At 35.5% G+C, this 12,779-nt stretch overlaps 1 protein-coding gene across 1 annotated transcript in view; it reads left to right on the top strand.

The window, feature by feature from the left end:
• Window positions 1-10,445, top strand: part of LOC129221961 (RNA-binding protein Musashi homolog Rbp6-like) — a 369,344-nt gene extending 358,899 nt beyond the window's left edge. The window contains exons 14-15 of the mRNA XM_054856358.1: window positions 4,191-4,256; window positions 10,386-10,445. Coding sequence (XP_054712333.1) covers window positions 4,191-4,232 — 42 coding nt within the window. The 3' untranslated portion in view covers window positions 4,233-4,256; window positions 10,386-10,445. The remainder of the gene's footprint in view (window positions 1-4,190; window positions 4,257-10,385) is intronic.
• The last annotated feature ends 2,334 nt before the right edge of the window (window positions 10,446-12,779 follow it).

Below are 12,779 nucleotides of genomic sequence, written 5' to 3'. Positions count from 1 at the left end.
CCTGCGGTAATCAGGCTCTGGAGGGAGGGGTAAATACGTTTAAAATAGTCCCTTTTATAGCCTTCTAAAAAAAAAAATTTTAAATGACTAATTACTCTTTCGCACGAACAAAAACAAGATATTTTAAAAAGAAATAAATGGTCACTTCTTGTAAGTAAGTACAGTAAAACCTGTGCCTTGTAAGTTGACCACCTGTTTAAGTCGACCGCTGTTTTACAGCACGGAATTAGTCCTAATCATATAAATCAACTTCTGTTGGTTGACCACCTGCTTAAGTTGACCACTAAAGTAGTGCACCGCAAGTGGTCAACTTACACAGGTTTCACTGTATTAACTTTTTAAAACAAAATTCATTTCCAATTTCTACTGATTAGACTTCAGGTAATTACATTTATCCTTCAGTCGTCACGTTCTTTCATGAAAAAGCAGGACGGATTGTTAATAGTCGCTTGTGACTTCTTTGCTGTATTCATGTTCAAAAGAAAACAAATTTCATAAAAATGAAGGTGTTTAAGTGTTTCTAAATTGAAGCCCAGGTAGAATCAGAATCATACTTGTTGCCATTTGGGGCATGATGGATACATTTCAGAAAAAAGCTGGATTAGTTTTAACTGACAATTAATTAAAATAAGTAAATCATTTGGTGTTCAATTCATTTCTTTGATTTACAGTTCACTCCTGACTTATCCGCGGAATAAAGTGGTACGCGTACCACGGGTTATCCGCAAAATTAGTTTAAAAACCTATACTAGGTTATGCAGTAGCTTAAAAATATCAATAATACTTGCTTACATACAGACATACAGCTAAAATGGTAACAGAGTACGTAAAAACGTATGACAAAGCTGAAAATGGGTCTCTTAATTTTGCAAACGTATTGCACACATGAACATATGACTTGTTCTGGAACGCCTGGAACCAAAAACTCCTAAATTTCCTGCATAACTTTTAAAAGTTTTAAAAAATGTTTAATGATAAAGACGGTTAATAGATTTTGAAAAGATAGAAAAAATAATAGGAAGAGACTGGATAAGCCAATCAAAGGAGAAGATGGCTTCTCACACTTATTAGTATGAGGCGTCATTCGAAAATGAGAAGCTGAGGCGACAACAGAGAGCAACTTTTCTCCGTGATCGTCTCAGCCCTGTATAAGCTTCAAAAGGCTCCAGTCAGGTGGCGATAGAGCAAAACATCATAATTCTTGATTGGCCCATAATTTTAGTTCGTTAATAAAAACATTAACTTGCCAATTTCAGGGCAGGAGGGAAACTACCAGTCCTAAGATATTAGTAGGACTGCCAATACTTGTATAGGAACAGATTACTAAGATGGTAGGTAATGCGTTTTCCAGCTAACGGATTTCTTTAAACAGATGAAGCTCCAAAAACGTATAGGGGAGGTTTGTTTGTTTTTTGACAAATGCTGGTCCAGTCACTTGTTTATCTCGTAAGTAGTGCAGACCTAAAAATCAGTAAGTAATTAATATCTAAAAAGGGCCATTCCATGGAAAACTCATTTTGTCCCGCACGTGGTTGATCATATATTTTATTAAAAATAATACTTTAAAATTTTAATAAATAAATTTTTTCTGCTTAGCAAACTAAAGGGTGTCCCAAAATTAACGCAAGATTTGAATTTGCCACAATTTTTGCTGTGAATTGTTGGCAGCCACGGAAAAAGAACAATTTGACAGCTGGGAGTTTAGGGTTAGTAAAAATGGAGTGTTATGCTATTATACAGCCAGCGAAACAATTCAATCACTGCATAAGGAATTTCCTGTTCGTGTACTCTCTCGTTTCGGTGATATGAATTGCACCCTAGATCGTGTGATTTTACATCATTAGACTTCTCCCTATGGGGTTATTTGAAGTCAAACGTCTATGTCAGCAATCCCACAACCACTTGCGGATTATACCTAATTGCGATATCGAGCGCCAATAACAGTAAACTGCTTGACCCGCCCAAACTTTCATTATTTTTCAAATAATTGTTCGATAATGAAAACGCATTATAGAATCGAAAACGCTTCATTTGTAATAACCCTAGACCCTCAGCTGCCAAATTGTTCTTTTTTCAAGATTGCTCACAATTTATTGCAAAAATGGCGGCAAATTCAAATCTTGCGTTAATTTTGGGACACCCTTTACAAACTTATGTAAGACGCACTTTCGCAAAATTTCGTCATTACCTTTTTAAATTATTAATTTTTAATGAAATATATGAACCGCCACGTGTGTGACAAAGGGTTGACTTTTTGTGGAATGGCCCATAGATTTGGAACAGTAAGTAGTGTAGATCTAAAAATCAAGTTTCAATTTACCAGATTTCGCCGACCTTGGAAGGTTTGATGCCATTGGAAGGGGGGAGGAAGAAATAGGAACGTTAAAAAATAGAGTTTGCACTTGTTAACTTAAAATGTATGCATTTATCGACGTTCAGTTAATCATCGCCGGAAAAAGAAATTGTGTGTTAATGACCGCAGATAATCAGATGTTACTTTGCACTGTTTTGTGTAACTTTTTTCTTCTTAATTTGAACTTTAAATAATGTCTTGAATTCATGACTGCTGTATCGGACGCAAAGAGATAATCCTTCGTCGAAAAATGTTGTGTCTTTATTTTTTTCATCTAAGAAGTTGTCAGCCATGCAGTTTGTTATGCAAACGTTCTTTTTTGAAGAGTTGAGAGTATGATTCTATTCCTAACGAATGAAAAAAAAATCATCGTTACCCCAGTATCGCAATCGGTTGGGAGATGGTTGGTCAACCGTGGAGCTTATGGTTGACCAACAGTAGGCAATGTCCGCTTTGGCAATGGTTACCCAACCAACCATTTGCCAATGGGCCAATGATTTGCTACAGTACCTAACAATTTCCCAGCGAAGGTCCATCGAAAATATTCACGGTTGGCCAAACGATGCCCAGAAACTGTAGAGCCATCGTTGGCTCATCGTTTGTTGCCAACCCATCATTCCCCACCAGTTTCTACTGCTAGCCACCGTTGGCCAACCATCTGTCCACCGTGCGTGCTACTTGGGTAAGCACCTTGCAGTAAAATAATTTCACAAAAAATCCAAAATAAACATGAAAGTTAAAATTTTTACCGTGAATTTCTTGAAGGACAATTGAAAAATGAAGAGTATTGCATTTTTCATCATCACTTACATCATATAAAGAGTACGGGAAGATAAGTTCCGTATTTCAAAACGCAATAAAATGCACTATGATTCAGAAGTTGTTTTGTTTTTCTTTGAAACAATGTAGATACGTATCTAAAGTTTTTTTTTTTTTTTTTTTCATAGTTTTATGTCTTACATCAGGTAGGTGACGCTCCCCATTGCCTGTGCACTGAATAAGCCGATTTCTACCATTTCTCATGGAATTTTTAACATAGAAGCGTGTACGTTGGCAATTTCTGCCCGGATGTTTAACTTCAGGTCTTGTCGACTCCTTGGTCAGTCGTCATAGCAGGAGATTTCGAAACATTCCAAAAAAATTGCAAAAGGTCAAATCAGGGGAGCTGGTGAGACACTTCAAATCGCCTCTTTTTGATATAAGGGTAGTGTTTCTTCAAAGCAACCAATGATATCCTTGAAATGTGTCCTGTTCTTCGCTCTGTTAGAATCAAATGTCACTAAAGTCACATTCATCAAATCTCGGATTAAAAAAGGAATTTTTTCAGTGTACGGTCAATGAGGGTATGTGATGTGGCACATGGGCAGAGATGGGTAGATTCGTATTCGTAAATTCGAGTCCGAATTTGATTCACAGCACCTTAACTTGTCAATCCGAATACGAATAAATTGGTCTTCACAAGTGTGAATTCGAATATATTCATATTTACTTGTGGGAATACGAATACGAAATTTGGATTCACACCTATGAATCCGAATCCGACTCTATTCGGATTCACACCTATGAATCCTAACCATTTCGGATTCACATTTATGAATACGAATCCATTTGGATTCACACTTGGATTCGCTGAAAATTCCTTTCAAAAAGCTAATATAGGCGTTTTAAAATAAAGAAGCAATCTTACATCACCCTATGTGACTTGTTCTGCAACTTTTTATTCAAAAAAATAATAATTTGTTAAAAATATAACTCCGAAACTGTTTTATTTTTAACGGCTCTGCTTTTTGAAGTTTCTGAAACGTGTTTGATTTTTAATAGATGGATATCGTTTTAGGGCCCACTGATTGCTGCAGCTTTTACTAACGGCTACCACTGAGCGCAAAGGTTTTCACACATTCAGGTAATGTATGCATTCAGTGATTTCTCATCTGTTTTTGTGTAAGTTGAACGTGATGAGAAGGTGCAGGCAAAAGGGTTCATCAACCGTTAATTATCCGAATTTATTGGGTATGGCGCGAGTTAATTGCTGCTAAGCGTTCAAATCGCTTTGTGGTTGAGCAAGAGTAATTGTGTACCAAAAATAATCACCCGTTTTGAAATGCTTACACAGTAGAAACTTGATTATCCGGAACTCTTTAAAACGAAACCTTGTTGAACCGAAGCCGGTTAGCTGATTTTTTCTTCATTTATTATTTTGCAAGAGAGCAACATCTCTCCAAGGTCACTGGACACAGCAACTTCTACGGCAGACACAATATCTATGCATTTCTTTTTGTTTTATTCTTTCCCCTCATTTGAAAACGTCTTTTCCTTTTCCGAAAATGACCATTTTGTTATGCTTAGGAACCATTTAGCACCATAACTCTGAAATTCGATACACGTTGGTTTGGAACCTTGGACCCCGGAGAGGTGCTCTTTAAAGCGATTTTTTTTAAATATTTTTTAAGCTTGTTTTCATCAATATATTTTTTCTTCGGCTTTTAACGGGATTTTAATATTTTTTCCAATTATAATGAGCTCTTTGCAAAAATTTTTATTTTCTACGGGAAAGAGGGCGGATTTTTCATTTTGTAATCCCTATTTTAATCTAAATCTTCCTTACAGACGATTTGAATATTTGACAATCAAATAAAGTTTACGAAGCAATCTTTAGGGATTGGTGAGGATTAGCAAGCTGAGGGTGGAATCAACACAACATTATTTTTAACTTTAACTGTAGGGAAGACTGTTGCACCTTGGACCACTTCTAAACCTTTTTGGTTTTCAAGAAAAGAATGTGTGACTTTTATTGTTTTTAGTAATTAAAACTTAACTTCAAGCCTTTTTGCAAAAGTAAAAAAATATTTCGGATTATAAAAAAATATTTTTCTATTTTTGTATATTTTTCACAAATTTTATGTAATTTGGTTCATGGTACATGATGCTCGTGTACCTTGAGACAGACCTCTTCTACTTCCTTAACTACATAACTTACGTTGTATTCAAGTTTATTGGACCCACTTTCATTCAACTCTCTTAAATGCCTAGTAATGGTTGACCTGCTCACTTTGAATACTTTTTCGGCTTCTCTAAAAGCCATTTTTTTTGTCAGGATCATTCCTTCTTACTGCTTCAATAGCATTTTGCAATGCCTCAACATCTATTGGATCCCTCTTGATTCCATTTTTACTTCGAGGCATGATGAAATCCTACCTAAAAAAGAAAAAGAAACAGTCACTACAATCTATTGTACCTATTGTACCTTGATTCAGTGGTTTAAGGTACAAGATGAAGCTTGGTTTCAAGGTACACGAGGGTGCATGTTTATACAAAAGTGGCTACCCTAACCTAACAGCTACGTAAAAAGTTAGAGACGTACCGAGTCGCACTTTGGCCGAGTACCGAGTACTCGGCCTTTCACTACTCGGACGAGTACCGAGTTACCGAGTACCGAGTTTCAATTATGTTTTAAGAAGAACCAACGACACATACGTGACTAATTTTGAACTCATTAGAGTAGTAGTATAGACCTCCATGTCACAATAATAGTTTTTAAAACAAAATTCCATCTGAAATTTAATTACGCATTATTTTAAAAATTTTGTTTGTGTCAATAATTTTACAAAAAAGTTATTTTTTAGATAAACAAATAAATAAAAGTAGGATTAATCAAGTTGGAATTATATAAAGCAAATTATATCAATCTATATACTTCTAGTCCGCCAAAGATAGATAATTCTTAAAAGCAAATGAAACAGCGTTAAAAGCACAAATGCGCAGGAGCACTACAGACACGTGTTTCTGCATTACAAGGAATGTCTTTTTCAGTGCATAAAATGGGAGCCAATGAATGTAAAAAAATCAGACTTTTGTCGTATGTCTTTAAATCCATAATCTCATATTTTGGGCATTGAAAACAGCATTCCTTGTAATGCCAAAACACGTGTCTGCAGTGTCCCTGCACATTTGTGCTTTTAACGTGGCTTTATTTTTTAAGAAAAGGTATTTTTATGCTTCTTATTATTAATTTTGTTTGTGGCAAAAATATAAAAGTTTCATATTTTCTGTACTTTCCTTTTTTCCCCATTTTTAATAAATAAGTTTCATAAACTTTGGGGCATTAAAATAAAAGATTTACTCCATTGAAGCATAACAAACAGCTTTAATCTCCAAATTTAAATTTCACTTGTAAAATTGAATTGTAAATGATTGCAGTGTATTACATGCTTGCACTTTTTTATTAATTGTAAAATCTGCTTTGAACAATATTCAATTTTTTACAACTACTCGGTATTGGCCGAGTAGGCCGAGTACCGAGTAGTTACCGAGTACTCGGTACGTCTCTATATAAAAAGTAAAGACTAAATGTTGAATACACTTACCAAGAGATAGGCAATAGATATAATGGTCAATCAGTTGGGTAACACTAGTCTTTAAAAGTCCGATTTCATTTAAGTAACACTGGAATTATTTACTTTTGTTTGCACAAATCACAAAACAATCCCTGTCCACATAAAAGCTGGAGTTTCAACCTACAACTCACCCTGGCAGGTGGAGAGTTTGTCATGGCTGACATAGTACGGTAATTCCTCACTAGGTAAAAGCTCTAGCTGATTAGAGTGCATGGCGCAAGGTACACCATGGTCAAGGTTCTCCCCTACGCAGTAAAATGTTTTTAGCGTGCACATAGAAGCATAGTTCAGCATCATGGTTAAGAACAGAAAAATCTGCAGTATTATTCTTCGAGAAATTTTTAACTTACCATTTCCTTAACTTCTGATTCTTTTACTTTTCGCTATTTCAGTATATATGAGCCGTTTAGTGGCATAAGCAGCAAAATCCATATTTTTTAAAAAGTTTTTTTTTTCTTTCATGTTTTGATATTTCTAGTTTGATACTATCACGCTACATAGTGATTTGCTACGAATTCCTTTCAATCAGGGCAAAAACCGCAACCAAAAAAGTTTTATTTCAAAGCCAGCTCCAGCCACGCTTCTACTGAACGGCCGTTATGAAAACGACCGGCAAACATCAACAACACGGCCTCTTACGCAGTTCCATTGAAAAGAAGAATAAACTACAACAATATTTTTAGGACAAACTACTTGATAACTCTTAATACTGTCTAATACACGGCGTAAAATTGAGACACACACATAAATATGATTGGAATTTAAATGGAAAATGACAAAAAGGAGGACCAATGTATTCCAAAATAATCTTAACCCAAATTATTTGTGTCTGCAAATGATTAGACAATACACTGAACGTTCGTTACAGCGCCCCTGTTGTCCAAACAGAATAAGTAGCTATAACAAACATGGGCGCCCATATGCTAAATTGTAAGGGAGGCTCGGATATTTTCCCCATAGTTTAGCAGGATATTTTTCCCATGGAAACCGATTTCAGGAAACCGACAGATTGTAGAGTCATTAAAGTTTGACATTTTTAATAACTTATTCATTAATGACTGGAGAAGAAATGTTTTTGCATTTTTGCAAGGAAAAAAGTATTAAATGCAAGGAAATTCTAATTTTTAATGGGGGCTCAAGCCCCCACTTGTCCTTCTATATGGGCTCCCATGATAACAAGCTATCGCTATATGGTAAATCTGCAAGATATTGCATGTTGTTCAGTTATATTTGAAGATACTGGTTTAAAGTTAACAAGTGTGCTTCATTTAAAAAGGGAACCAAGAAACTATCAAAATAATAAATACTTGTAATAATTTTTGAAAAAGTTTCACATATTCAATTCTAGCTTATATTTAAACGAATACATCATTCAGTTAAAAAGTACAATGAAAATGCCTGACTTTTTTTTTTTATTATTATTTATTTATTTTTTTTATTTTTTAGAGATCATGGCTTGCTGCCACCTTGTTTCAATTTTTTTTTCGAAACCATTATTTCTCCTCTTAAAAAGTTAGCATTGATACTTTCCGCTTTTGAAAGTTTCAAAAATAATAATCATATTTTATACTACTATCTATTGTTTGTGCGCAATTCTCAACAACTTTACCATCAAGTAAATCCTTTCAATAAAAATATTTTACCTTCAGAAACATAAAATTGTTAAAAATAAGTTTTCGAATGGATGGTCTTAAAAACTACAAAAAACAAAATCGAAGCTTAATACATTAGATTATATTGGAATGAACAGTTCCGCGTTCCGCTCCTAAGTTCTAACGGACGTTAAAATAACATTGCGGTGGAATAATAAACAGGACTTCAATGGATCAGTCGTTGAATTAGAAAAGTCGCAGAAATGGGAGATCGTTCTAAAGAACGTTGACTGAATTTAAAAAAAAAAAAAAACATTCAAACGAAAATTGGTTCGTTAGGGAAAATCTCAAAGCATGAAATGTTTTTTGTCTCTCCAGTAAAGTTTTTGAAAAATGGATGGAGCTGTTTTTGTGTGATACTAAACGTCTCATACACTGAAAAAAAGGTGTAAGGTACCAGTATTAAAGGGTGTAACGTTATACGAATTCTGAAGTATGTAGCATCATTTCTTTAAAAACTCAAATTGTTGGAGGAACCTTACGCTATAGTTTCAGTACAATTCAAAGCGTACGGGTGACGATCAGAATCGACGCAGAGCAGGTAAAGCCTTGGTTTCCTAGAAGCGAATCGCCGATCTTCGACGTCGCTCATCGACGTAACGCTGAAATCAAAGTCAAGTGGATTCCGACGTGACCACTCAGAAAGCCGAATTGGCTCGGGCGCGCATGAGCAGAAGAATCAAGTTTTCGCCTCGGCGAGGAACGACGCCGACGCTAAGCGTGTTCGCTTCTAGGAAACCAATGCTTAAACTCTTATTAGTGGAACGTAAACCGACCTTGGTAGCCGACGCAGTAAAAACTCTTACTTTGAGAGTCTGAGATTCGTGTTTTGGGTTCGGACCTGACTCAGATCATTTACTCTCATAGCGCAATAACATTGTGTTTGTGTATTAAAATAAATAAATATTGTATATTAAAATAATTGGTGTATATTGGTTGCTAAAAAGCATGAACTTGATAAATCGTTCAAGAGAGTCAGATGAAAGCTCCAATTTTTGGAAATGTTACTAAATGCATCTTTCAAGCAATTCCGCTATAAGCATACAGAAATTTCTGGTGTAACCTTACGTAGAAATGTGTGAGACGCTATGCTGTAGTTACATTACTATGGTACAACCTTCCACAAGCGCTGTGTAACTTTACGCCAATATCACTTATACACGTCTTTCGGTAAGCTGTTCCAAGGTTCTACTACCCTGTTAAAATAATAATTTTTCCTAATATCCATGTTAGCTTGAGATTTGAATAGCTTAAAACAATGACCCCTTGTCCTGTTCTCAGTGCTAAATTTTAGCACCGTAATATCTTTCATTTTAATAAATTTAAACAACTGAATCATGTCCCCTCGGTCTCTTCTTTGCTCAAGACTATACGTTTTTAGCATTCTAAACCTGGAATCGTAGTCTAAATGAGAAAGTCCATTTATTAGCCTTATCGCCTTTAAACCCTTTCCAATACATTAATATCTTTCTTAAGATAACGAGACCAAAACTGAACAGCATACTCCAAATGAGGTCTTACCAAACTTCTATATAAGGGCAGAAGAACTTCCTTAGATTTGTTTGAAATAGATCTATTGATAAACCCAAGCATCTTATTGGCTTTGTTACTAGCTATGACTAACTGACTGTTGACTAAACTTTAAATCCTGACTTATTAAGACGCCGAGATCAGTAACTTTGTCTGCCTGACTAATGACTGAACCTTGCAAATAAGGACTTGTACACTTATTTCCATGCCCTAAATGTAGCACTTGACATTTCCCACCATTAACAGCCATACCCCATTTATCAGCCCACTCCGTAATATGATCTAGATCCTCTTGCAGCTGATTTGCTTGTTCTTCATTATTTAGTTCTTCATTAAGTTACTCTAAAGTAGTGGAGGCAGCTAAGCTGTCCCTGATTTTATTGAGTAAGGTTACATTTTTTTTTAGTGTAGTATACTCTTCCTTTATTGTAATATTTGGTTTCTTTTCTTTTGCAGCGCCTGAAGTCGTTGAGTGAATCACTGGGAAAAAAGAGCCTTTCTGCAACCGCTTTCTTTTCCTCGGGCACTGCAAAAAAAAAAACACCAGTAACTGTTGTTATGGTTTCTCTTTTCAAACACCACATCTCCTTACACCCCTCGAAGACCTTTGTCGAAAAGCGAAGTTTCATCGCTGCTTCGACGACTCCAATTGAAAAAAAGTTCAAATACCCCAATGTTTGTAGCTGTATATTCGCTGATTCGAAAAAAAAAATGTGTTGATATTATTTGTTAATTGACGTTGAAGACACTCTTGTCTTGTCTATTGTTTCTCTGTGAACTAAAGAGTGCTGACGTTAAAAATACTTCCAGGTTTTTGGGCCTTCACGTTCAAGTTTCCCGGCTCGAATTACAAGCAATAAATACTTCAGAAAGTATACATTAACCGAACTTTCAAGCTGAGGAAACTTCGTTCTTGTGCTTGCATACGGATGGTCAAGATACTATACCTCACGTAGATCGGCTTTGGGGAAAGATTTGGTGACGTCATTTTCATATATATCTTTCTGTTTTATATTCCTTTTCAGATTCCTTAACTGTACCTGCGACGGCGAGAGAAGTTCCGCGAACTGCTGACGCAAGCAACTTTTACTTATTGTCGGACGTTATCTCCACTTCCCAACAGCGCAGATGGGAACCTATTTAAAAGCGTGTTAAATGGTGATATAATAATCTGTTTATGTTGAAAAAGTGTTGATTGTATATTGTATCCTTATAATCAAGTGGACGTATAGACTTGGTAACGTAATTTATGAATGTATGTGCATTATGAAAGGAATGGTGATACTAACTCTTTATGTACACTTAAAGCAATACAAAAATATTAAGCTAAACGCTTGTTGTAAGCTCCGGTTTTCACAATGTGCGTAAGAATCTGTGAGGTCGAATGTTTGGGAGAATGTTTTTTCTTCTGCTCGGGAAACTTCTTTTCTCTGAATGTTCAGCTACATTTTACGATTGTTTGCGTTTCAGATGATTTGTTGCCACCTCATGCTTTGCAATTTTATTTAGGGTCCTCGAAAAGATTTGGGCAATGCAGAAACTCTTCTACTTTATGAATTACCAATATTATGTGGTAGTATTGTATTTACTACTTGGCATCTTAACATACACATACATCTTTGTACCAAAACATACAATTAATCATTTTTTTGCCGTAATCACAACCGATAAGTTCTTGTTTAAGCTTACGTCTCTAGATTTTCACTTGTTTTTTATTTCCCTACTCTTCAGGACTAATCATTTTACAATTCGTGGACCATCTCTGTGTTCAGTTCGAGTAAAAAAATGTAAATATAATAAGAACTCTGGAAACTGAGGATCAATTTCGATATTATTCCCAGGTTGGTGCCATGTCCACTAGGAAACATTTAGTGGAGCCAAACCGTGCTAAAACGTTTAAATTTTACGGCAACCCTTGTACCCTCTTGTAGGCAAACCAAAACACAAGAGAACACACTTGGCCAGTTATCACCGAGAAAAGTTTCGCGAACTCGGAGATTTTTCTCGAAGTTGTTCTGAAACTGAAATATTTCCTTTAATTAAGGTTTTTTCTCATCTTAAATATATTAACTTCGATCCAGCATTGCTTTGAAAACACAAATCACGCCTTCTTGCATTGTTTGAGATGGCAGAAATGATGACTGAACCATTCTAGCGCACATTGTGAAAATCAAAATATTTCACAAACATAGCTTAATGCAATATGTTCATGCTTATAAGACCCTAGTGCTTTAATTTTGCTATATTTTAATTATATTTTCGAATACATCGGTTTTATAAATTGTAATAATCACATATGATCTTGTTATTTGCACTATGTATTGTAAGTGCGTTAGTGTATTCATTGTGAGCATGTATTTATTGAAATTTCTGTTCGGGTGCGTTTACGTGTGCCTGTATGTGTGGGAGTACACACACACATGCACACACTCACACTTTGAATACTTTTTCTCTTTTTAAATGGGGCAGTCATTTAACATATGCGTTGGGAAGAATACTTCCTTGTTCCTAATGACTTGGCACTTCCATTATGGCTGCTCGTCGATTTAGACTCTTTTACATGAGTACTCGAGTACTTTTAAAACGTTTACCCCACCTCCAATGTGTGCAGTACTTTGGAATTGACAAATAAAAAGCACTGTTTACTTTATTTTTTTATTGCTCTTTGTACCGTACGTGTTCTGATTGGAATGAAACTTCCCCGTGTCCCTATGTCTGAAGGGTAGAGATACATAACTTTGTTCTCAGATTTACGTTTTTCAAAACGCAGTAAGTATCAATGTCTAACCAAAAGACAGTTCGTACCGATTTCCCAAAATCAAAATTACTTGTTAAACATACCCTCCAATT

This window comes from Uloborus diversus, chromosome 5, assembly GCF_026930045.1.
Source record: "Uloborus diversus isolate 005 chromosome 5, Udiv.v.3.1, whole genome shotgun sequence".
NCBI classification, from domain to species: Eukaryota; Metazoa; Arthropoda; class Arachnida; order Araneae; family Uloboridae; genus Uloborus; species Uloborus diversus.
Note: the sequence above shows the minus strand (reverse complement) of the source record. Positions and strands in the feature narration are given on the sequence as shown.